Consider the following 26,730-nt stretch of genomic DNA (forward strand, 5'->3'; position numbering starts at 1 on the left):
TACATAAAAAAACTTCAAATAAATAGAAAAAATAGTTATATAAAAAAAAAGTTGGGGCGCCTGGGTGGCTCAGTTGGTTAAGCATTCGACTTCAGCTCAGGTCATGATCTCATATTTCACAAGTTCGAGCCCCGTGTTGGGTTCTGTGCTGACAGCTCAGAGCCTGGAGCCTGCTTCAGACTCTTTGTCTCCCTCTCTCTCTGCCCCTCCCCCGCTCATACTCTGTCTCTCTCTCTCTCAAAAATAAAGCATCAAAAAAAAATTTGTTTTCAAGTTGTGGCAGGAATGCCCGTTACCTTCAAACATCAATACCTGATTCAAAAGTCCTTGAGGTGAGGACTTCTATTCACTTACATTATTCATTAAAAGCACTCAATAGCAGGGAGCCTGGGTGGCTCAGTCAATTGAGTGTATGACTTGGGCTCAGGTCATGATCTCATGGCTCTTGAGTTCGCGCCCTGCATTAGGCTCTGTGCTGACGGCTCGGAGCCTGGAGCCTGCTTCGGATTCTGTGTCTTCCTCTCTCTCTCTGCCCCTCCCCTGCTCATGCTCTGTCTCTCTCTCTCTCTCTCTCTGTCTCTCTCTCTCTCTCTCTCAAAAATAAATAAACATTCAAAAAATTTTTTTAATTTAAAAGTACTCAGTAGCTATCAGTTGAATTAAGTTGATTTGTTGCTAAATAAAGCCAATATAGAGAGAATTCATATGCTCTACTGGCTGAACCAGACAGGCACCCATATAAAGAGAATTCTTAACTTCTGGGTACTTCTTTCTAAAATTCAAAACTTTATGAAAAAAAAAATCAAGTATGCTTACTTGAAATATTGTGGATATAAAAGAATCAGACAACTATCATTAACTTACTTTTTTTTTTCTTTTTGCACAGGTCTGTGGCCTCTGAACTTGAAAAGATAAAGAAGTTTAACTGTATCCTTTAAACAGAATGTACTGTCCTGTATAATTACTCCCTTTAGGTTCTAGGCTTAATTCATGACTCTGTACTTTATATTAATCCATACTTACATATTCTGGAGCTTTACTGAATAACATTTAAGAGGGTAATTTAAGATATATCTTGTCTAGGGGCACCAGGGTGGCTCAGTTGGTTAAGCATTCAACTCCTATTTTTAGCTCAGGTTATGATCTCACAGTTTCATGAGTTCAAGCCCCACGTCGGGCTGTGTGCTGACCCTGCAGAGCCTGCTTGAGATTCTCTCTCTCTCTCTCTCTCTCTCTCTCTCTCTCTCTTTCTCTCTTTCTCTCTCTCTGCCCCTCCCCTGCTCACCCTCTGTCTCTCAAAATAAATAAATAAACTTAAAAAACAAAGATATATCTTGTCTATAGAAGGTATATCATGTCAACATTTATACTTTTGAGTGACATTAAATAGGGCAGGGGACAGTGAACTAGGGTTAAGGTCTCCTATGGACACTTTTTCACTTATATAATTATATTCTAAATTAGACCTATGTCTGACTTTTTCTTTCTTTTTTCTTAGGATATTTATTATTAAAAATTCTTTTATTTTTAATTTCTGCTTTATTGAGGTATAACTGACAAAATTGTAAGAGATTTAAGGTGTATGTTGTGGTGACTTGACACACACATATTGTGAAAGGATTACCCTGTCTTGTTAATAATGAACACCAATGTCACCTCACATATCTATATCTATATGCCCTATATCTATTCCTTCCTCTCCCCACCCTTTTTTTTGGTAAGAACCTCTGAGTTCCATTCTTCTAGCAAACCTCAACCATACAACACAAGGTTATCTACTATAGTCACCATGTTACACATTAGATCCTCAGACCTTATACAATTTAGAGGTGGAAGTTTGTCTTCTTTTACCAATCTCTATTTTATCCACCCCCACCCCCTGGAAACCATTTTTACTGTTTCTATCAGTTTGACTTTTTAAAAAAATTCCACATATAAGTGACACTGCAGTATTTGTGTTTCTGTCTGGCTTATTTCATTTAGCATAATACCCTCAGAATCCTTCTGTGTTTTAAATGGCAGGATTTCCTTATTTCTCATGGCTGAGTAGTATTCCATTGTATACGTATACCATCTCTCTCTTTTTTTTTAATTTTTTATTTTATATTAGAGAAAGGAGAGAGAGAGACACGTGAACAGGGAAGGGGCAGAGAGACGGAGACAAAATCTGAAGCAGACTCCAAGCTCTGAGCTGTCAGCACAGAGCCCAATGCGGGGCTTGAACTCCCAAGTAGTGAAATCATGACCTGAGCTGAAGTCGGACACTTAACCGACTGAGCCACCCAGGTGCCCCTATACCATATCTTCTTTATCCGTTCATTTGTTACTGGACACTTGGTTTGTTTCCATATCTTGGCTATTGTGAATAATGCTACAATGAACATGGGAATGCAGATATCTCTTTGAGATCCTGATGTCATTTCCTTTGGATATATCTGCAGAATTTGAATTGCTGAATGGTATGATAGTTCTTTTTTTAATTTTTTGAGGAGCTTCCATACTGTTTTCCATAGTGTCTACACCAATTTACATTGACACCAAGGTACACAAGGGTTCTCTTTTCTCCACATCCTTACCAGCACTTGTTAACTATTGTCTTTTTGATGATAGCCATTCAAATACATATGAGGTGAGACCTCATTGTGGTTTTGATTTGCATTTCCCTGATGATTTGTGATGTTGAGCACTTTTCCATATACCTATTGACCATTTGTATGTCTTTGAAAAAGTATCTATTCAGTTTCTCTGCCCATTTTTTTATCAGATTTTTTTTTTTTTTTTTTTTTTTTGCTATTTAGTTGTATGAGCTCTTTATGTATTTTGGATATTAACCTCTTATCAAATATATGATTTGCAAATACATTCTCTGATTTCATAGACTATCTTTTCATTTTGTTGATGGTGCCCTTTGCTGTGCAGAAGCTTTTAAGTTTGATGTACTTCCATTTGTTTATTTTTGCTTTTGTTGCCTTTGCTTTGTTATCAAATCCAAAAAAATCACTGCCAAGACTGATGTCAAGGACCTTACCCCGTGGTTTCTTCTAGGGGTTTTATGGTTTCAGGTCTTATATTCAAGTTTTCAGCCCATTTTGAGTTGATATTTGTGTAGGGTGTAAGATAAGGGTCCAGTTTTTCCAGCACCATTTATTGAAGAGACCATCTTTTCCCCCATTGTATATTCTTGGCTCTTTGGTTGTAAATTAATTGACCGTGTATTACGTGGGTTTATTTCTGGGCTCTCTATTCTGTTCCATTGATCTATGTGTCTATCCTTATCCCCATGCTATACTGTTTTGATTACTATAACTTTGTAATATAGTTTGAGATCAGGAAGCATTATGCCTCCAGGTTTGTTCTTAAGATTCGGCTCTTTGGGTTCTTTTGTGGTTCTGTGCAAATTTTAGGATTGTTATGTTTCTTTGAAAAATGCTATTGGAATTTGATAGAGATTGAATTGTCTCAATTGTAGTAATTGCCTAATTGCTCTGGCTAGGACATTATGTTGAATAACACTGGCGAGAGTGGGCATCCTTGTCTTATTCCTGATCTTATAGGAAAAGCTTTCAGTTTTTTTTCACCATTGAGTATGATGTTAGCTGTGGGCTAGTCATATGTGACCTTTATTATCATGAGGTACATTCCTTCTATACCCAGTTTGTTGACAGTTTTTCTACATCTATTGAGATAATCAGGTAATTTTTATCCTTCATTTTGTTAATGTGGTGTATCACATTGACTGATTTTCATATGTTGAAACATCCATGCATTTCTGGAATAAATCTCAGTTGATTATGGTATATGATCATTTTAAGGTATTGTTGATTCCATTTGCTAATCTTTTGAGGATTTTTTTGCATTTATATTCATCAGGGATATTGGCCTGTAATTTTTTTTAACATTTTTTTTCATTTATTTATTTATTCAAAAGCAATCTCTTCACCCAATATGCAGGTTGAATCTGTGACCCTGAGATGAAGAGTCATATACTCTTCTGACTGAGCCAGCCAGGCACCCCCATAATTTTTTCTGACCAGTGTTCTTGTCTGGTTTTGGTTGTCAGGGTAATGCTGGACTTAAAGATGAGTTTGGACATACTCCCTCCACTTCTATTTTTTGGAAGAGTTTGAGAAGGATTGGTATTAATTCTTTTTCAGTGCTTGGAGGAATTCACCAGTGAAACCATCTGGCCCTGGGCTCTTATTTATTTGGAGGTTCTGGATTACTGATTCAACCTCCTTATTAGTGATTGATCTATTCAGATTCTTTCATGATTCAGTCTTGGTAGGTTGTATGTTTCTAGGAATTTATCTGTTTCTTCTAGGTTGTCCAATTTGTTGACATATAACTGGGCTCATTTTCTTAAGAAACTTTTTGTTCTGTAAGTTCCCACCTCATTCATTTAAATTTATCTAATGATTTTTCTGTAATCCTATTCAAATAATAAAGTAGCTCTGCAACAGAGGACAGGTTTCTTTTCATTCTAGATCTTTTTTAAATTAAAAAATACAATGCATAGATTATTTATATTCCTGTCACTCTTTTGTTCTTTTAGTCCCTTTTATCACTTCTTCACTTAAAGGAATGTTGAGATTTTAATTCTTTCATCTCCTATCACCAAATTTCCATCCAAATACACACACATACCTACTCTTTCCTTTCTTCTTCTCTTCTACTCTAACTAGTTTCTTTATCAATAAGGGGTAGACTTGATAAGTTCTAAAGTACCAAATCTATTATGAATCCAAGAGACCTTCCTAACAGAGAAATAATATTTTAATATGAAGACCAGGCTTTCTGAAATTAAAAGTACTAATATAATGAAAAATCTGGGGAAAAAACTCCTTAACTAAGCAACTTAGTGTTACTGGAGAATAGTGGTATCCTAAACCAGATTTCCAACAAAGAAAATGAACAGTCATCTGATCATTATGAACCAAAACCTTCAGAAACCTTGCTGGAAGAAGTTAATGAAAAGAGAGTATCAGTGGCATTGAAAAAAACCTCTGAAATCCTTCAGGATATTGACTATCTTCTATTAAATTCTAAAAAGTGAATCACAAACCTTAAGGATGTTGTTTCAAGTGACTAGTATTACTAGTAAGCCAAGAAATTACATATATTACTTCTGTGCAATGATTATATGAAAAAATGACAGTTAACTTTGGGGGTTACCTAACTTGTAAATTTTAAGATATATATTTATAATGTACCTTATTAATAAAGAACTATTTTAGAATTTTGAACAATTATTTCATATTTATGAAAAAAATTTATAAAATTGTAGTTGTTACTGTTTTATCTTGCAGAGAATTTACTATTAATCCTCAAAGTTGTTTTTTTTTTCTTTTTAAATATGCAGAATTTTGTGCATTTGGTCATTTGCTATTTGGTGTCTCCAAATATTTTTCAACAGAACTGCCCAAAGAGAATTAGATCTTTAAATCATACAGGCAATATTGGTTCAAGCTAAGAATTGAGCACTTCATCAGAGACCAATTTTATCTGAATTGGCTTATTAATTTCTTTTGAACATCTGAAAAAAACTGATGCTATACAAGTGTGTGCAACTAAAATGACCTCATCAAAAGTGCTGTTTATTAGAACCTTGCCAATTGGGAAATAACAAAACCACACACTAAAGAGACTTCAAGATTTGACAAATATAGCAAAAATATTCTGATTAACTTCTGATTTCTAGAAAAGACCAGCTTCTTGACATGGAAGAAAGAACATAGGAAACAAGGAGAACAAGGAAATGAAGCAGAGCATAGATTAGGAGTGATAATGTCAGTGACTTGAATGGGCACGATGTTCTCTTGATAGCTTCTCTCTGGGCTCCTTGCCACCTTTAAATCTCAGCACCAATTATTACTTCTTCAGAAGGGCCTCCCCCATTAGTCTCTATTACATCATCCTAGTTATTTCCTTTATAGCACATACTGTAGTTGTACAACTTTTGTTTCTTTGTAGTCTAGATCCTTCGCTAGAACTTGAGCTCCATAAAGTCATTCTATAGTCTGTTACTAAGCATGGTGTTCAGCGCACAGAGAATTCAGTATGTATTGTAGAAATGAATCAGTGCCTTCGGGCTGTAGGCTGACTGCACAGAAAAGAACTAACCCTTTCTCTTTGTTTTGGTTGCAGGAAGCCTTCCATGTTGTTCTTCTATAGCTCTAGAAAGCCTGGAGTATAAGATGTACAATGCTGCCATAAGGGCAATGTGAAATTGTTACTACAATTGAGACAAATTGTCCTTATCATGACTAAAAGCACCCCATATTGTGGTTAATGGGTTCTTTTTGATTAGCTTTTAAACTATGTGAGTTAAATTGTGTATCATTTTCCTCAGTTGAATCTTTTCCACTGGCTAAGGACCAAGAGTGTGGCAAGCAATGAAAAGTTCTATCACCGAGAAACTGAGTCACACTTCAGGGTTTTGTGAGGGGCCTAGGAGTTTGCTTGATATTGAAGATCTCACTTTCTACTACAGAATTCTCTTTCAACTCTATTATTAATATAATCCCACTACTGCCCTTGCTTTCCATCTGACACTTGTTCTGAGAAACTGTAGGTAGGAAGAAGAAAGCAATGCCCCTCTTTGAGCCTATTCTTTTGGGCCAGTGCTTCCTAGAGCCAGTGCCAAGCTAGACATCTCCTCGGTGCTCACTCAGGCAAAAGACAGGCTGGGACCTGACCACAGTCCCATTAAAAAGCTGCATCTTGTGAGTTTGGTTAATTAGGGTCAAGCTACATTTTACGCAGTTTTTTCAACTCCTTTGCGTTTAGCAGTCACGATTAAGCCAGGCCTGCCACTGCTGCTACAATAAAGTGTAGCACCCACCGTCCGCCCACAAAGTGGCGAAGTATAATTATCAAGAATTCCCCAAGGGGGCGTGGGAGCGCTGTGGAGGAGCGGCCGACCCGCAAAGCCGCGTGGTGTCTCCGTCTCCTGAAAAACTCTCCGACGCCCAACTTGAAAGACATTTCTCTACCTCTTCGGGACCCAAGACGGCCTGTGGCTCCTAGCTCAAGCGTCTGAGCGTATGGCCTGTGCCTCCGATATTCGGTGAGGCCACTTCTGCTTTCTTAGCTTTCTGGCCGCCAGGGAGGGTGCATTATGGGTATATCGGCTAAGTCTGGGGCACGGCGCCGGCACAGCCAAGAACGAATGCTCAGGTTTGACAGAGGAAACCAACAAGGCACTTTGCACTTATCCCCCCACTATCCCAAAGGTCTCCTTATGTGGTACGGCGGGAGAAAACTGCAGGAACCCACCACCTCCACCAGCTGACCCCAGAGCTATCCGTTCCGGTCCGTTATGCATGGGGCCAGTATCCCGGCGTCCTCTCGGCGGACGTTTGGCGGGTGCTGGGGCCGCTCTGGCCGGCGTCCGGCGTCTCTATGGTGCCGGCCTAGGGGAGGGAAGAGAGGCGGGGCCGCCGTTTGTGCTGCGAAGGACTTCAACCTGAAGAGCTGAGGGTGGGTGCGGCTGAGCTCCGCGAGGGACTGGGCGGGAAGGGGACGGAATGGACGCCGCGAAACTGCGTCCTGAGGTGGGAGGCCGAAGCTCCAGAGTCTGGATGGGGTGGGCGTGCAGGGGCGGCGAGCGCGCGGGACGCGAGAGCAAGCGGGGTGTGCTGAACCCGTGGGCCGTCACTGTCTGATGGTCCCGGGATCTGCGCGAAGCCCCGGCGTCTCCCTCAGGCTTCGTCGCGCCTTCGAGATTCCATAAGCACCGGGTCCTCCCCTAGGCTTTGTGCCCCGGCGTTTCCCTGGCCCAGGGCGGCGTGGCGGGGGTCTTGCCGGAGTTGCCCATTGCCCTCTTTACCAGGCACGACAGTCCTGCCCGCTCCGGATCCCTGGAGGCGTGACTGTTAAAAGTGTGACACGGTCTCTTCCCTGCACATGGAACGTTTGGTAACGTTGACGCCAGGCCTTCCTGCCCCATTTTCTTAATCGGCATTTTAAGATTATTGCATCACACCAGCCTTAGGAAAGAACGCTTTGGGAATTTGCCGAGATTTGAAATATACTGAGATTCAGAATTGTATGTTTTGTTACTAATAGTGTAGGAATTAAACATTTTATGTTCAGGCTATAAAAAGTTTCTGTGAAAGTGAGGATTTGTGTTTCCTTCCTTTGCAAATTAGCTGCATTAGATTGGGCATCTGCTCTAGGTATTGTAGCATTAAAAATATATATGTATTTGGGGCGTCTGGCTGGCACACTGGGCGGAGCCTGCTACTTGATCTCTGGTTTGAGTTCGAGCCCCACCTTGGGTGTAGAGATGACTTAAAGGAATTAAAATTAAAAAAAAATTAAATATATGAACTTTTGCAGCACCAACAGTGAAAAAGACTTCTTTGTAAAACAATACTAAAGGTAGTTGTTGGATTTGGGACTACGTTTACCTCAGGTTTTTATAAATATTTGTGTGATGAGAGAGGGAAGTAGGTGACATTTACATGGGGAATTTGTTAGCTCTTTGTTTTGGCAGAAATATTTGTCTAAGATTATTAATGCATCATAGTGTATAATTAAAGTAAGTGACTATGTTTGTGAGTTAAGGAAAGATTACTACTATGTATACTTTTTAAAAAAATGTTTTTAAAGTTTATTTTTGAGAGAGAGACAACATGAGCAGAGGAGGGGCAGAGAGAGAGAGAGAGAGACAAAATCCGAAGCAGGCTCCAGGCTCTGAGTTGTCAGCACAGAGCCCGACGCGGGGCTCGAACTCACAAGCGGTGAGATCATGACCTGAGCCCAAGTGGGACGCTTAACCGACTGAGCCACCCAGGCGCCCTACTACTATGTATGTATACTTTAAAGGCCCCATAGTTGATGACATTTTACTGTAATGGGATGGGGTGTGGCAGTTTTACCATTGTAGAAAGTGGCTACAAGTCATAAGGAGAAATTTATCATCTGGGTAACTGGTTGTTATGAGAAGTCATCCTAAATAATATGTTTAGTTCATAGGCTGAGGGTTGCTTCCCTGCTTATACCTTGTATTAGTACACTGAAATATTTGTCGAATACCTTGTGCACATTAGGTTTTATGCATGACAGGTTTAAGAGAAAATTATAGTTACTAGTCTTAACAGAACTGCCTAACAAAAGTGACTATGTAGAATAAATCGTTATTTTACGGTTTTTGAGGTCCATTCTACTTATAGGGAAGGGGTAGGAAGTAGAAAAAGGTATGACGAAAAATGGATACACTTGGATGTCCTAGTCAGAGACAATAAATAAAAGGACTACAGGGGCGCCTGGGTGGCGCAGTCGGTTAAGCGTCAGACTTCAGCCAGGTCACGATCTCGCGGTCCGGGAGTTCGAGCCCTGCGTCAGGCTCTGGGCTGATGGCTCAGAGCCTGGAGCCTGTTTCCGATTCTGTGTCTCCCTCTCTCTCTGCCCCTCCCCCGTTCATGCTCTGTCTCTCTCTGTCCCCCAAAAAATAAAACGTCGAAAAAAAAATTAAAAAAAAAATAAAAATAAAAGGACTACATTCATTAAATTTCTTTTTCCAAAAGAAAAAAATTCTCTTTCTCATACTCAGAATCTAAGCCAGAGATGTTAAATATCTGCACTAATAATTGGAGTGGAATAGATGTCAGAATTGTATTTCTAGGACCATAATTATACTCTTTTAACTTTTTTAATGTTTATTTTTGAGAGCGCGCGAGCCAGAGCATGAGTGGGGGAGGGGCAGAGAGAGAGGGAGACACAAAAGCTGAAGCAGGCTTCAGGCTCTGAGCTGTCAGCACAGAGCCTGACGCAGGTATTGAATTCATGAATCATGAGATCATGACCTGAGCCAAAGTTGGACACTCAACCGACTGAGCCACCCAGGCACTCCCACATTATACCTTTTTTAAAAAAAGGAAACAGGTCCTTGGGTGGCTCAGTCATTAAGCATCTGACTTGGGCTCAGGTCATGATCTCAGGGTTCAGGAGTTCGAATCCCACATCTGATGAGCTCAAGCCCTGCTTCCAGGTGAGCTCCTGCCCCACTTCGGGTGAGCTGAGCCCTGCTTCAGGTGAACACCAGCCCCGCTTCTCTTTCTCTCTTTCCCCCCTGCCTCTGCCCCTTGTGGGATTCTCTCTCTTTCTCTCTCTCTCTGCCCTTTGCTCACTTGTGCCCTCTCTGAATGAATGAATGAATGAATGAATGAATGAATGAAACAGTATTGTGTTAGATACCTATTACTGTATAACAAATTACCCCGAAACTTAGAGGCTTAAAACATTTAACAAGTATCTCACTGTGTCTGTGGTCTCGGAAAAGGCTTAGCTGGGTGATTCTGGCTCAGGGGCCCATGTGCTTGCAGTCCAGAAGTTTGCAGAGCTGCAGGCATCTAAAAAACTTGACAGGCTAAGGGATCTACCTCCCTCATTAGTCTTTTGTTGTTCTCTCATCAAGCAAACTGTTTTATACTTTCCATTTATAAAATGTATTTCATGCTGCCCCGTTTTGTGTATGTGTTCCTATTCAAACAACGATATAGTTATAAACAATAAGGTCTTCTTTTTCGGGTCACTTTAAATTTGAATCATCATTTAAATACTTGAAGTGATCTTTCGATGTTTCACTTTGCTCTTAACACTTCATTAGCTACCCTGTCTTTTTAGAATCTGAACTTATGTAAAACACAAGGTTAGTAACATTTAAATATATTTTGGGATGTTAAAAATTGTTTCAAGAGTAAAAGAAGATGGGGGTACCTGGCTGGCTCAGTTAGTGGAATGTGTGACTCTTGGTCTTGGGGTTGTGAGTTCAAGCTCCATGTTGGGTGTAGAGATTACTGGAAAGTAAAATCTTAAAAAAAGAGTAAAAGAGTTTGGATGTAATGCAATTTGCAATTAAGTGGAAAATGACCTTTTTTTGTCTCCTTTCTGAGATTAGATTTGAAAATAAATTTGTAATAAATGCATATACAGTAAAACCTTGTGTTGTGAGTAACTTGTTCTGCGACTGAGTAGTACATGATGCCTAATGTCACATGATCACAAATGAGCCAATCGTTCTTTTCTCTCTCTCTCTCTGCGGGATGGTGGGTGATCGTCTCCCTTGCTCAGATGCTGGGCCTCATGCTGTGGTGTTTGGCAGAAATCAGTGATTTTTCAGAACATTGGAAGGTACCCAAAACTGGCGATAGTGTATTTTTTGTCACTTCAACAGTCCTTTGCTTTTCCATACATGAGTAAGCTTAGGAATGCTTTGCTTCATTCTAGGTCAGGTTGCCTGCAGATAGAGACCCTCTCCTCTGCTGCATTATTGCCAGTTACATTAAATACAGTATATGACAAGAGTTTATTAATAATGTAGTATAGTTGACATCCATGCAAGTGTATACAATGGCCCCCATGCAGAAAAGGATTCCATTGAGCCAGTAGATAGCAGTGATTTCATTAGTGATAGTGAAAGTCATCCTGCACAATAACCCTTTCTCTTGTCTCCCTCACACCAGCCACGAAGGTTTTCAAAGGTAAGTGCAGGTTAGTTTGTCTTTATATTTTGTATTTTCTTTATTGTTGTGTGTTCTGTTACAGTATTGTAATGATTTTTATGTGAATATTTTTGGGATGTGGAACAAGTCATCTGAGTTTCCAGTATTTCTTCCGCTTTGACATACAAGTGCTTTGGATTACAAGCATGTTTCCGGAATGAGTTATACTCGCAAACCAAGGTTTTCCTGAATAAGCATAGTTTCGGTGGCAGCAGAGTGTTTCTGTTAGGCTTTTGTGTGAGTGTGCACAGCCTTCCCTCTCACACTCATCTGCCTGAGTGGCCTTTCTCCTTCGGGCTAATTTGCAGGCCACTGCTTACTGAAGGAGGGGAATATTGCTGCCAGTGCAGCACCTCTCTGACTTGGTCATTAATTCAAATTTGTGTGTCCCGATTCCCATCTGGCTAAGTGGATACTGGCATCTAGCTTTGGTTCAAAGGGATATTTTATAAACTTTAAAATTATGTGCACTGAACCTTTAAATATGTTGACTTCTTTATCCATGCAAGTGTCAAGAGTTTATTTGTAAAGTAGAAACAAATGATTCATTTATGGGACTGTAAATCCTCGGGTTTAATTAAAGGATTCATGACCTTGGAGGTATCTTTTGCATTCTTCATTTTGGTCATATCTCTTGCTTGAAAGTACTTTGAAATCATTATTTCCTTATCCTGGAAGAATCTGTAGACTCAAACCCAATCATAGTGCTTTCAGAACAGATTTCATTATTGCAAATGACAAGAATTTGAGGATTGTCGTAGACTCCATTATCATTTGCACAGTTGGTCTGTGCAAAGCAAGTCTTCTTCACAATATGAAAGAGTTAAAGGAATCTCTATAAGTTCATTTCACCTGGAGACAGAGAAATCTTTTATAGTCTTTGCATGTGTCAACTAATACATAAATAGGAACAAATAATTTTTATAGTATAAGTTTGGCTTATAAGAATTGTATAAAATTTTATTAAGGTTTATTTTAATTTTAATTTTTTTTGTTTATTTTTGAAAGAGAGAGCAGGTGGGGTAGGGGTAGAGAGAGAGGGGAGAGAACGAATCCCAAACAGGCTCCGCACCGTGAGTGCAGAGCGAGCCCGATGCAGGCCTTGAACTCACGAACCGTGAGATCATGACCTGAGCCAAAATCAAGAGTTGGGTGCTTAACCGACTGAGCCACCCAGGCACCTCTACTAATGTTTATTAATGTTATATATTCTCATATTTTTATTAATACATATTTATGATGTTATAAATATACTTCTACTTTTTAAAAATTATACTTTGAAGCGGCTGACAAGCATCATGGTCTGAGTTGTTTAATGACTTCTGACTATTCAGAGTAGCTTTAATGGTTTTGTGGTCATAATATTAAGGCATTGAAAATGTTTAGGGAATCAAACAAGGGGAAAAAAGTAATGATCATATGTAAGCCCATGAGTGAGATAGGAGCCAAATGAACAGTCTTCTCTATTTTTAAATGTACAGTATAAGTACATATTTTTAATGAAAAGTAATATTTTACATATTATCTTACAGGCTGCCTTTTAAATGTTAATATTTTGAACATCTTTTCATGTCAGTAAAAATAGGAATAAGTGTTTTTTAATGGCTGCTTAATTGTTTGAAATTAATTTCACTAGTCTTGTATTTAGGACCTTTAATTTATAATTTTTCCTTATTATAAACAATGCCATACTGAATATCCATATATACCTCTTTGTATTTAAATCTACTTATTTTCTGTGGATAAATTTGTAGAGTTGGAAATGCTGAGTCAAAAATATTTGTTCATTTTTAAATGGTTTTTGATATATTTATTGTCAAATTGTCCCCTAAAAATTATACCAACTTACACTCCTGCTAATACTCAGTATGAGTGATCATTTCTCTACCACTACTAACAAAGTATTAGCAATTTTTTTGTCAATCTTACATTGAAATCTCATTGTTTTAATTAATTTATTAATGCTTATTTATTTTTGAGAGAGAGAGAGAGAGAGCGCATGAGCAGGGATGGGGCAGAGAGAGAGGGAGACAGAGGATCTGAAGCAGACTCCCCACTGACAGCAGCAAGCCTGATGCAGGGCTCGAACTCATGTACAGTGAGATCATGATGTGAGCCAAAGTTGGACGCTTAACCAACTGAGCCACCCAGGCACCCCTTATTGTTTTAATTTAAATTCAATTGATTACTAACAAAGTTGAAATCTTTTTTTTTTTTTTAATTTTTTTTTTCAACGTTTATTTGTTTTTGGGACAGAGAGAGACAGAGCATGAACGGGGGAGGGGCAGAGAGAGAGCGAGACATAGAATTGGAAACAGGATCCAGGCTCTGAGCCATCAGCCCAGAGCCTGATGCAGGGCTCGAACTCACGAACTGCGAGATCGTGACCTGGCTGAAGTCGGACGCTTAACCGACTGCGCCACCCAGGCGCCCCAGTTGAAATCTTCTAGTAATTTTTGATATTTGTATTTCTTCCTTTTCAAAATTGCCTTTCCATAGACATTGCCCACTTTATTACTGGGGTACTTATTTTTCCTTCTTAATTTTAAGTGCCCTTAATAAAGTAAAACTTTAAATCTTTCTCCATCATAAAGGTTCTAAATTTCCTCCATTTGTCTTTAACTTTGCCATGCACAAGTTTTACATTCTTATGTAGTCATGTCTATCAATATTTTTAAAATAATTTTGAGCTCCCCTCTAAAAGTCTACCTGGCTGAACTATGTAGAAGTCTGTTTACAAATTCATGTAAATATCCCAAACTTGATAATCAAACTGATTACAAAAGCTATCTAATCATAGAAATTTTCCAAGCAGCTAGTCAACGAAACAGATTCCCTTTCTTAATTTAACCAGGGAAATGGTCTATTATATTGCAAAACTGTAATCCATCTGAATGTTGTTTGATTTAACAGCGTTAAAACCTAGAGTTGATTTAACAGCTTTACTGTGTAGAACTGTGCATTGCACAGATTGAAAGCAGATGACCCAGTCTCAGGTTTCGTCTGATGATTGACTCTCCAGGCTACTTAGCACTTAACAGACTGACAACCAGTGTGGACTGCTCACTTCCTGTCCAGATAGTGTATTTGTCAGATTGCTCTTCTAATGCAACTGGAAGAAACAAAGAGCACTCTTTCTACAATACATGCTGAAAAGGCTAAGTACTGTCTTTTCCAACCTCCCTTGCAGCAAAGGTCTGGTCATGTAATGTAGAGCCAGCCAATCAGACACATACCCTGCCCTACTCCAAATTTTGTATTGAGATTAAAAAAAAACAAAACAAAACCAAATACTGCCAAGAATCTTTCATGGCCGCAGCAGACAATGCAGCTTTGACACCAATGCCAGTGGTAACATCTGGTGACAGGGGTTGGGCAGTGTAAGCTGGGGTCAGTGGTAGGGAGATCCTCACCAGACCAGTTGTCTGGTGTCATTTTCACTGAGGTACTTGAGGCATAGATTTGAGGCCTGGTTCTTAAAACCTGGCAAGTCTGTGATTTCCAATATCCTTTTAATAAGTTTTGTGTTTGCATTTACTTCTTTTCTTTTCCATGCACTTAGGAACCCTAACTGATACAGGATCTGAGTTAAATAATAAGTGTTCCTCTATCAGTTTAGAATTATACACACATTCCCCACTCCCCCATACACACACTTAATCTGTTTCTGGACTTTGTATTCACCTTTTAGTACTTATGATACTCTGCTTTTTCAAGTTTACTCCTTTATTTTACCTGAAGCAGAGCTCGTGTTCACCCAAAGCAGGGCTCGAGCTCACCCGAAGCGGGGCACAAACTCACCCAAAGTGGGATTCGAATTCATGAACTGTGAAATCATGACCTGAGTCGAAGTCAGATGCTTAACAAGTAAGCCACCCAGGCATCCAGTATTTGCTCTTCTAAATGAAATTTAGAAACATTTCATGAAGTTCCTAAAAGAAAATCCCTTTTGATTGTAATTAGGAGTATATTAAATGTATAGATTTCATTGGAAGGGAATAACACCATCAATGTTGTCTTCTTACTCAACAAAATGGTCTGGATCTTGTATTAGTTAAGTTCCATGAAAGAAGAACAACTACTTGCCTGCTAAATAATGTGAGATTTATGACAGGGATTAGACCTGTAATTGTGGGGGCTGGGAGAGCATTCTGGGCAGACGCTTGCCTCTGAGTCTATTGTTAAGCCTGAAGCTGCTGCAGATCAGCTAGGCAGACAGTCAAGAAGGGAAACAATGTGGAGGAGAGCAAGGACAGAATGGAATCTGCATAGGCTTCTCACCAACTCCAGTTTTGATGCTGTGGGTGATCTGCAGGAGAAGCTAGCATTCTTGACCTTGATTCATTTTGATGTATACATGAAACTATGAACCATGAAACTATTACCATAATCAAGATAGTGGACATAACTCTACCCCCAAAGTTTCCTTATGTTCCTTTTTTTAAAATTTTTTTCAACGTTTATTTATTTTTGGGACAGAGAGAGACAGAGCATGAACGGGGGAGGGGCAGAGAGAGAGGGAGACACAGAATCGGAAACTGGCTCCAGGCTCTGAGCCATCAGCCCAGAGCCTGACGCGGGGCTCGAACTCCCGGACCGCGAGATCGTGACCTGGCTGAAGTCGGACACTTAACCGACTGCGCCACCCAGGCGCCCCCCTTATGTTCCTTTTTAATCCTTCTAAGTCCCTCCCTTCCCCAGGCGACCACTGATCTGCTTTCTGTCACTTAAGTTGATTTGCATTTTCTAGGATTCTATATAAATGGAATCATTACGTATTCTTTAAAAAATTTCTAAATGAAAAATTTAAATATATAGAAAAGTGGAGGATAGAATAATGAACTACAGGGTATCCATTACCGATATTGAACAATTATAAAATTTCCCATATTTCCTTCATTTATGTCATTTTTAAAAATTAAGACTTTATTTTTGAGAGCAGTGGTAGGTTTACAGAAAAATTGAGCAGATAGTACAGAGTGTTCCATGTGTTACCTCTCCCTCCATACATATTTCTCCCTATTGTTAACATTTTGTGTTAGTGTGGCACACTTGTTACAATTAATAAACCAACATTGGTGCATTGACTGAAGTCCATAGTTGACATTAAGGCTCATTCTTTGTTTTTTGTTTGTTGTTGTTTTTTTTTTTAATTTTTTTTTAATGTTTATTTATTTTTGAGACAGAGGGAGACAGAGCATGAATGGGGGAGGCTCAGAGAGAGAGGGAGACACAGAATCCGAAGCAGGCTCCAGGCTCTGAGCTGTCAGCACAGAGCCCAACGCGGGGCTCGAACTCACGGACAGCGAGATCATGACCTGAGCCGAAGTCTGATGCTCAACCGACTGAGCTACCCAGGCGCCCCAAGGCTCATTCTTTGTGTTGTCTAGTTACATGGGTTTTGACTATTACTCCATTTTTCTTTTCTTTTTGGTTTGGTTTATTTCACTAAGTATTTGAGGTTCATCAATGTTTTCGTATGTATTACTTTTTTATTTCTTTTTATTCCATGTTTTGTTTAGCCAGTTGGGCTGTTTCCAGTTTGGAGCTAATGTAGATAAAGCTGCTGTGAACATTCATGTACAAGTCTTTGTATGTCTGTATGCTTGCATTTCTCTCCGGTAAATACCTGGGAGGAGAATGACTATGATCGAAGTATGTTTAACTTTGGAGAAACTGAAAAGTGGTTTACCATTTTATATTTCCACCAGCTGTGTGTGAGGGTTCTGGTTGCTCCACATCTCTTCAACATTTGGGATGATAAGTCTTTAATTTTAGCCATTCCAGTAGGTATATCTTGTATCTCATTGTGGCCTTAATTTGCATTTCCCTAATAATTGATGACGTTGAGCATATTTCATGTGCTTGTTGACCACTATATATTATCTTTGTAATGGACCTTTTCAAATCTTTAGCCCATTTTTGTATTCGTTTATTTTTCTGTTACTGTGTTTTGAGAATTCTTTGTTCTGGGTAGAAATCCTTTATCAGATACGAGATACGCAAATATTTTATCCCAAATCTGTGGCTTGTTGTTTCATTCTCTTAATGTTTTTCAAAGAGCAGAGCTTCTTAATTTTGACAAAGTTCAGTGTATCAATTTTTAAAAAACAGATTGGCCTTTTGATGTTGCTTCTAAGAACTCTTTACATAGTCCAAGGACACAAACATATTCTATGCTTTCTTCCAGGAGTTTTACAGTTTTATATCTTACTTTTAGGTCTGTAATCCATTTTGACTTAATTTTTGTATATGGAGTAAAGTATGGACCGAGGTTCATTATTTTTACGTATGGATATCCTGTTGTTCCAGCAGTGTTTGGTGAAAGGACCGTCTTTTCTCCGTTTACTTGCTTTTGCACGTTTGTTAAAAATCAATTGACCATATATGGGTGGATCTATTTCTGATCCCACTTTCTATTCTGTTTCATCAATCTATTTGTCTATCTTTATATCAGTACCACACTGTCTTAATTACTGCGGTTTTATAAAACTTGAAATCAGATGGTGTAAGGCCTTCAACTTAGTTCATCTTTTTCCAAGTTGTTTTCTGATTCAAGGAATGTTTCCTTATAAATTCCGGAATATATATTATGAGCTATGTATAGTTTTTATGACAGAATGGAAGTTGAATCGTTCTTAATACGTCATTTAGTTATTCTTTAGCGTCAGAATTAAAACAGAACAATATAAAACAAAAACTGCAGGTATCACATAATGTTGATAACTTCAACTGTATAAATGATTTCAGTATCCTATGCCAGGTAAGCACGAAGCACAGAATTATGATTGCCTTTTTATATCAATTAAAGTTCTTCGGTTAGAGGCAACAGAAAGGAAAAAGGGATTTATTGGAAGAATGCTAGGGTAGCTCCTAGAAGTAAAAGGTAAGCTGCAGGAAGGAGGCCAGCTCTGAGAAACTTAAAAGACTGGACCTGTGGACTTGATGTCCTTTGTTTTTAGGGTGCTCCGTGTAGTGAAGCCCATGGTCTGTAAGAAGAAGAGTAACTTTCCCCTACCAGCTCCACTTAGGAAAATTCTAGAAAGGAGTCTGATTGGCCCAGCCTGGGTCACCTTAATCACTAGAGTATTCACCACTAGTCCAATCACTACTGGAAAATGATGACTAATTACTACTTACTAATTAATTACTACTACTAAGAGAGACAGGGAATTCTAACTGGTCAGCTCCAGAGTGGGTCTTGCGATGAGCACTTTTCCTAAAAGGAGATGCTGTTTTCAGAAGTATGGAAAATAGATGCTGGGTACACAGACACGGATGCCCACTACCAGGTAGCACACATTGCTGAGAGAGAGAACTGATGGATGACCTCAAAGTAATAGATTACAGTTGGTGGGCTTTCTTAAATTCACCTTGATACATACTAACATGTAAACTGGTGTTCCTATTCTCTTTGTGCTACATGGCATATTGTATATAACATGTAAGAAATACGATTTTCTTACACTTGAAAATTACTAACAGAGTAGTCTTAAATGTTCTCGCCACATGCACAAAAAGGTAACTATGCTAGGTGACAGAGATGTTAACCACACTGTGGTAATCATTTCACAATATATGCGTATGGGAAATCATCACATTATACACCTTAACCTTATACAGTGTTATATATCAGTTATATCTCAATAAAGCTGGGAAAAATAAAATGAAATTACAACAGTTTAAAAAAAAAAAAAAGAAATACCAGGGGTGTCTGGGTGGCATAGTCGGTTAAGTATCTGACTTCAACTCATGTTATGATCTCACGGTTCATGGGTTCAAGCCCCACATTGGGCTCCGTGCTGACAGCTCAGAGCCTAGAGCCTGCTTCGGATTCTGTGTCTCCCTCTCTCTCTGCCCCTGCCCCCTCACACCCTGTCTCTTAAAAATAAACAAAACATTTAAAAAAAATTTTTTTAAATACCAGTTTCTACAATTTGATTTTGTATTTGTGAAATCATTGCTGATTTTGTTTTGTTTAAATGCTATGTGGCATTAATATTTTTCTTTGCTTTCTATTTTAGGGTGACTGGGGAATGTAAGCAAGAATAAGCTGTTTGTCTCCTGATGGCTTTTGCTGTATACTGACGTATTATTTGTGATGGCATCTGAGGCTGAGAAGACCCATGCTTTACTCCAGTCTTGTAGCACTGAATCTCTTTTTTCCAGCCTCGGTCTGGGAATATTTTGCCTAGTAGCTGACAGACTTCTTCAGTTTTCAATCATTCAGCAAAATGACTGGCTTCGAGCCCTCTCAGATAATGCAGTACACTGCGTGATTGGCATGTGGTTGTGGGCAATTGTCATTGGAGTCAAGAAGACAACTGACTTTGGAGAAATCATTTTAGCTGGATTTTTAGCCTCTGTTATTGATGTAGACCACTTTTTTCTAGCTGGATCTTTATCTTTAAAGGTAAGAGGCATCCATGTTTAATTTTTCTGGTCTTTAACACCATTATATTGACCTTCACAGCATCATTTTAGAGCTAGGGGTTATCTTTATTTTAAAGTAAGAAAGCTCATTCATCCCATTTTTTTGAGCACTCAGTACTTTCCTGAAGATGAATACAGACATGTTGCTAATCAAGTTACTTGACCTCACAAAGTGCCAAGGATGCATACAGAGCAAGGACTCAGTAAATGTACCTGGAGAGTTCTGTGCTGGCTTTACCGAGGACGGTGCTTAGCCAAGTCTTGAAGGAAGCATCAGCCCACTGGTTTAAAATAATGGGGGTCATTCTTGGAGCTAACCTGGTTCTTTTTTCTGTGTTCTTTCTTCAGGGCCACAGTTAGGATTTTCCCCCTTACGCTTCATGTTTTACCGTTAGTATGCAGCTCCTACGTGCTCTGTAACAGTGAAGCAGCTTTAAGGTGATTCCAAGTCCCGGGGAATGACTTCAGTAGATTCATTCCCCAGCCCCTCTTGGAACCAAAGGTGTGCATTTCAAGGGACTCCTTAGGACACCGTCGCTGGTGGCGAAATTTGAGGAATTTCATTGAGGCTTCAGATGTTTAGCTATACAGTGACCTGCTAGCTTTGCAAATGAGCTATGCTTAAAATGACAGTTCAGACAATATTTTCTTTTTGCTTTTTTTTTTGTTTGTTTTAGAGAGAGAGAGCGTGCACACGAGCGGGAGAGAGGGTCAGAGGAGAAGGGGAGAGAGAGAGAGAGAGAGAGAGAGAATGAGTGAGTGAGTGAGAATCTCAAGCAGGCTCCACACTCACCATGGAACCCACCCAGGGCTTGATCCCATGACCCTGGGGTCATGACCTAAGCCAAAATCAAGAGGCACCCAGGCACCCCTGTTCAGATAATATTTTCTAAGTGTCAACAGATTTGCCTACCTTTTACATGTTTATGACCTGTAAATATTTCAGGAAAGAAATACAGACCCACAGAGCAAGGACTTTTCTTGCTCACCACTGCCTGGAACGCAGCCTGGCTCACCTAGTAGTTGTTCGGTAGATATTTGTTGAATGAACGAGAAATGATCACTTTTTCCTTTATGTGTCACACACCAGGTACTTCTCAGAGATTGTCTCACTTATGAAAACACTTAATCAGTTAGGAATCACTAATTCCTGATTAAAGACACAGTGTAACTTTTTGGCTATAAATGGAGGCAGAATAACACTGCGTTTGAGATTGGCATCAGAAGACCTGAGTTTGAATCCCAGTATGTGGTGGTGTTAGCAGAGCCCCTTCCTTCTTTAAGCCTCAGTGCCCTCATCTGTAAAATGTGGATTCTGTCTTTACTGATCTCGTTGGGTTGTCTTGAGTGTTAAGAGAGCATGTTACAGGATGCACCGTGGTAAATAGTTCACAATAAATGTTAGTAGAGATTTGGGTAAGCTAAACCACAGAAAGTGTGGTTCATAAGTGCGTTCACCTAGAATTTAACTATCGTAATTTTTAAAAATGTTTAGGCTACCTACTATATTTATTCTTTGACTCACTTAGAAGCGGTAGTGTTGAGAATATGAGCCAAAGAGTCAGACAGACTCAGTGTTTGTACAATGTGGGGAAGCTACTTGTTCTCTGTAAGCCTCGGCTCCCCGCTCTGTAAAACCATCTCTAACTCATCCAGTTGTTGTAAGGATTAAAGGAGGTAGTGCATAGAAAGTATAGCATAGTGCTGGTACTGATCTTTTTTTAAAAATGAAATATGAATGTTTTTAACCATAAAACTGTTTGTGGTCATCAGTAATAAGTACCAAAACTAAGTACTTATGATACTATTTAAAAAAATTTTGGGGCACCTGGGTGGCTCAGTCGGTTAGGCATCGACTTCAGCTCAGGTCACGATCTCACGGTCCGTGAGTTCGAGCCCCGCGTCGGGCTCTGTGCTGACAGCTTGGAGCCTGGAGCCTATTTCGGATTCTGTGTCTCCCTCTCTCTCACACCTTCCCCTGTTCATGCTCTCTCTCTCTGTCTCAAAAATAAATAAACGTTTAAAAAAAAAAAAAAATTTTTTTAACATTTATTGATTTTTTTAGAAACAGAGTGACAGAGTGCAAGCAGGGGAGGGGCAGAGAGAGAGAGAGCGAGACACAGAATCTGAGGCAGGCCCCAGGCTCCTGGCTGTCAGCACAGAGCCAGACATGGGGCTCAGACTCATGAACTGTGAGATCATGACCTGAGCTGAAGTCCAACGCTTAACCCACTGAGCCACCCAGGCACCCCATTATGATACTATTTTTTAAATGTCTGTTGTTACTTCTTTTTTTAAGTGATCTATTTTTACTTCTGTAATTTTTATGATAATGTCCTTTTATTCTTTATTCTTTTTCTTTTTTTTTTAATGTTTATTTATTTTTGAGAGAGAAAGAGAGTGTGAGCAGGGGAGGGGCAGAGAGAGAAGGAGACACAGAATCTGAAGCAGGCTCCAGGCTCTGAGCTGTCAGCATGGAGCCCAATGTGAGGCTCAAACCCACAGACGACGAGATCATGACCTGAGCCAAAGTCGGACGCTTAATCAACTGAGCCACCCAGGCGCCCCCATTATTCTTTATTTTTCTATGAAGGAAAAGTCTCGATTGAAGTTTTAGAAGTAAGCCAAGCAACAGAAATTTCTTTAGCATCTATTAATATAGACTTCACAAATGAATGCGTAAAGAGTCAGACATATCCAGAGCATAACTGCTAATCACGTCAACTTCAGGCTATTGCTTTCTTCCAAGTCGGGACTACCACAGGCCCCCTTGTCCCACCCTGCTGTTAAGGAGCACGATACAGCGTGGGTATGGAACCAAAAAACAAAGGTAGAGACAAGAATTGAGTAACAATACAGAAATGTCACATGTGCCGGCAAAGTAGAAATAAAACAGCTAAAAATGTAGAGAAGGGAGAAGGAAGGGGAATGTAGCATAAATGCCTTGATTGATGTTTAGTCAGTTGGTGGGAGTAGAGAACCCTGGTTTAAGTAGTGCGTTTAAGAGACCCCCCCAGCCGTGTGACTTCACAGGGTGGCAAGGTATAGTGTCTGTCTCTCTCTCTTTTTTAAGTTTATTTATTTATTTTGAGAGAGAAAGAGAGAGCGAGCAGGGGAGGGGCAGAGAGAGAGGCAGACAGAATCCCAAGTAGGCTCCACACTGTCAGCACAGAGCCTAATGTGGAGTTCGAAGCCACAGAACTGGGAGACCATGACCCGAGCCGAAATCAGGAGTCAGATGCTTAACCGACTGAGCCTCGCAGGCACCCCCAAGGTACAGTTTTTTTTAACAGATGTCTTGTATTTTAGTGTGGTGGGAAGGTTATGCCTCCTAATTTTTTTTTTATAGGTACCTAAGTTGTTTTTTTCACTACTCCTTTTCCTCTTGACCGTCCCCAAAGGGTTCCTCTCCCTTCCTCTTTATCATCTTCTCCCCCAGAACCAGTGCCTTGTAATGCCTTGAATCATGCACACTTTGAAGTTTTTGCTTTGTAGCCGGTGCTCTGATCTATGAGGGCCCTTTTCAGTGTTTCTCTTTCTAGTAATTTTAGATCAATCTTAGGTCTCCTCGTCCTTCTTGGCTTGCGGTGGAGGTGTGCAAGAGAGCACGCTGATGTGGTGTTTATCTTAATGCTTTAGGGAGTATTTGAAGTTTTAGGTGCTCTCTGACGTCTGTCTAATGCCGAGTGAGATTTGGTATAGTTTTATTTGTCCTTGTCTATAGTGTTTTTGAGGATGTGTGGGGAGATTCAGATTTAGGCAATTTTCACTATCCTCGGCTTCCTTTTCATTCGAAGTTACCTAATTGAGAGGAGCCTGGGTGACTCAGGCAGTGAAGCATCTGACTCTTGATTTCAGCTCAGGTCATGATCTCTCTGCCCTTCCCCAGCTAGCACATGCACTCATGGTCTCTCTCTCTCTCTTTCTCTCAAAATAAATAAACTTAAAAAAATAAAATAAAATAATACAGTCTTTCTAAATGTTGTTGTAAGTGCATTCTGAAAATATTCAAGGCCAATATAAACCGGTTACAACAATGTCTTTCTTGCCTTTATTGATAGAAGAATATTTTACTTGGTTGTGAGATTTTTTTAATGCTGTTAGAGGCCCCAGATAATTCTCTAAAACTCCAAATTTACACAAACCATACATTTGATATATAAATTATGTTCATATTGTGACTTTTCTAAGCAAATAATAGAAAACTTTAAAAAATTGATGGCCAGGTTCTTGAGATCTTGATTCCATTTTTAACGCAAAGAAATATCCTACTCACACCTATATCTTCTTTGCTTTACACATACCAGATTGAATATGTGTATTCACAGGTGACATAGAAAATGTTTCCATTGCATTTCTAATAGACTCCTGGAAAATATTTTAGAATATTAAGAAGCATCTACAAAATTTTGTTTGCCAAGAGGGAAATGATACCGGCTACTTTCCCCTGCAGGCTGCTTTGACTCTTCCACGAAGACCTTTTCTTCACTGCTCTACCGTGATACCTGTCGTGGCTCTGACCTTGAAGTTTACTATGCACCTTTTCAAGCTCAAAGACTCATGGTGCTTTCTCCCCTGGATGTTATTTATATCCTGGACCTCACATCATATCCGAGATGGAATTCGTCACGGCTTGTGGATATGCCCATTTGGAAAAACTTCTCCTTTGCCATTCTGGCTTTATGTCATAATCACATCCTCTTTACCTCATATCTGTTCATTTGTTATGTATTTAACAGGGACCAGACAAATGATGTCTGCAAAACATGGAATTCAGATTGACGTCTGAAGTAACTGTATGCCACTCTGAGAGAAGGAAATGGTTCAGATGATAATTAAGGGTAGCTGACATTATAAATTAAAAAACATATATTAATTATTATAATTCCTGAATCCTCTTGCTCAGGAGGCATGCACCCTTTTTTAAATATATATATATATATATATATATATATATATATATATATATATTTGTTATAATTTTACTTCTCTCTTCTATAATACACTAGTACAATATTAGAGTTTCATTTATTCCGTGACATATTTTTATTGTGTCTTCTGTTTATCTGGCTTTACCAATAGCTCTAGTAGACTAACATCCAGTTACATTTTCTGGAGGTATACATTTAAGGCAGTCCACTTCAGGATGAAAAACAGATCAAATTGCCTAATTTGAAGGCATTTGTGTCCACATTTTCCTGAGATACTGAAACAGTGAAAGAGCCAGAATAAATGAGATCCTGAATAAGACGTATGGTGACCACTAAGATTTCTTCATTTTCCTCTATGTTGAACCTGAGTGAAGTTTGATTTGCCAGGTACTTTAGTGAGTTGTGATTACTGGTGGAATCTGTGCCAGTACACTTGTAAGAAATCATCATATTCATAAAAGATAGTAACTAATATTAGATCTAGATTATTGTTTCAGGAATCACTTTAGGAAATAATTATTGTAATATGTTGCCTGTAGTAACATTACTCAAGTATTATTTTTTTTAAAGTTCATCTATTTATTTTGAGAGAGAGAGTGTGTTCATGAATGGGGGAGGGGGAGGGAGAGAGAGAGTCCCAAGCAGGCTCTGCTCTGTTGCACAGAGCCTCATGTGGGGCCTGAACTCACAAATCGAGAGATCATGACCTGAGCCAAAATCAAGAGTCAGACTTTCAACTGACTGAGCCACCCGGGCGCCCCAGTATTATTTTTTTAGTATCTTGGCCCCCGAATCCCATGTGTTAAGGTTTTAACTGTTCTGAAAAAACATAATTAAATTAACAAAATATTAATACATGGCTTATAACCATGGAATTTGAATTCACACAAACAAAGGACTTATCAGTAATGTTATTTCAGATGTAAACTCCTAAGGTGTCATTAAAATTGTTTTAGTTGCTATCAGTTTGTTTACACACTATTTAAAAATATTATACCAGTTAAATAATTTTTAAAACATATGCCTGATGCAGAGAGACAAAACATACGTTTTTCAAAATGAAGGAGTTTCAGGAAATTTGCCTTTTCCTTTGTCCTTTCAGGTTAACCTGTCAAAAATGATTAACCTTTATTAGAGAAGGAAAATTTGGTTGCTATAAAATTTTACATTTTCACAGTTTAATGTCACTTTGATATAAACGTCAGTGCCCTAAAGACACTTGCTTTGTTTTTTGTATCCTATGTGCCATCTGCTGTCTTTAGATTTTCTCACACATTTGTGATTTGTAATGCTAGTGATTGTGTGCCTTATTCTCTGAGAAGTGCTGAAGCAACGCCTTATCCAAAGCATATTCTTCTTATTTATTAAGTTAAACAGAGCTCTGTAAACTGTCACAAATGTTCATTTTACTTTGGTTTTTCTTTTTGTTGTTAACCAATTGGTTGCAATCCATTATATCTTAGAATCTATTAGATTTTACAATCTATTATCTTTTGAGAGCAATGATTGTGTCACTTTGGTTGGTATAATAAATATTATATAGTGGGGGGAAATTTGAATAAGGTAGGGATTTTTTTTTAAGTATATGATGTCAGAAATCCATGGAAATAAAGCATATATCTTCTATCGCTTTTTCTGACTAAATTATAAAACTACTTTTTCTTTCTCCAGATAAAACGAAGGAATGCTATTAAAATATAGGGCCTTATTTAGGAATGTCACACTGGCATTTTAGGGGTGGTTTTTGTATTAGAATGGGAATTGACTTTGACCATGACTCATTGCTTAACCAGTAACTGCACATTTTAAATGTGGGTTTATCTTCTTTCCTACCTCTACCATCAGAAATGATCCTTATC

General features: G+C 39.0%; 2 protein-coding genes across 7 annotated transcripts in view; both read left to right on the top strand.

Moving 5' to 3' along the window:
* The window catches only part of CA1H5orf34 (chromosome A1 C5orf34 homolog), a 31,645-nt gene extending 26,405 nt beyond the window's left edge, over nucleotides 1-5,240 (top strand). For both annotated transcript variants that reach the window (XM_047849972.1, XM_047849966.1), the window contains exons 12-13: nucleotides 887-927; nucleotides 4,860-5,240. In XM_047849972.1, the coding sequence (XP_047705928.1) occupies nucleotides 887-927; nucleotides 4,860-5,053 (235 nt within the window). In that variant the 3' untranslated portion in view covers nucleotides 5,054-5,240. The remainder of the gene's footprint in view (nucleotides 1-886; nucleotides 928-4,859) is intronic.
* Nucleotides 5,241-5,649: 409 nt separating this feature from the next.
* Nucleotides 5,650-26,497, top strand: TMEM267 (transmembrane protein 267). 5 transcript variants are annotated; one of them, XM_047850052.1, is made up of 4 exons: nucleotides 7,115-7,479; nucleotides 7,832-7,917; nucleotides 19,532-19,920; nucleotides 24,394-26,497. In XM_047850052.1, the coding sequence occupies exons 3-4, from the start codon at nucleotides 19,609-19,611 to the stop codon at nucleotides 24,727-24,729; spliced, it is 648 nt and encodes a 215-aa protein (XP_047706008.1). In that variant the 5' UTR covers nucleotides 7,115-7,479; nucleotides 7,832-7,917; nucleotides 19,532-19,608; the 3' UTR covers nucleotides 24,730-26,497. The 5 variants fall into 5 exon arrangements, with proteins under 5 accessions (XP_047705989.1, XP_047706008.1, XP_047705978.1 ...); XM_047850033.1 differs by lacking the exons at nucleotides 7,115-7,479; nucleotides 7,832-7,917 and adding an exon at nucleotides 5,650-7,066; XM_047850022.1 differs by lacking the exon at nucleotides 7,832-7,917.
* Nucleotides 26,498-26,730: the final 233 nt, after the last annotated feature.

This window comes from Prionailurus viverrinus, chromosome A1 (genome assembly GCF_022837055.1).
Source record: "Prionailurus viverrinus isolate Anna chromosome A1, UM_Priviv_1.0, whole genome shotgun sequence".
Classification (NCBI taxonomy): Eukaryota; Metazoa; Chordata; class Mammalia; order Carnivora; family Felidae; genus Prionailurus; species Prionailurus viverrinus.

Excerpts from the sequence above, each read along its gene's own strand:
- TMEM267 (XM_047850033.1), top strand. The coding sequence starts at position 19,609 with ATGGCATCTGAGGCTGAGAAGACCCATGCTTTACTCCAGTCTTGTAGC. Across the intron at positions 19,921-24,393 it reads CTGGATCTTTATCTTTAAAG|GCTGCTTTGACTCTTCCACG; the intron begins GTAAGAGGCATC and ends TTTCCCCTGCAG.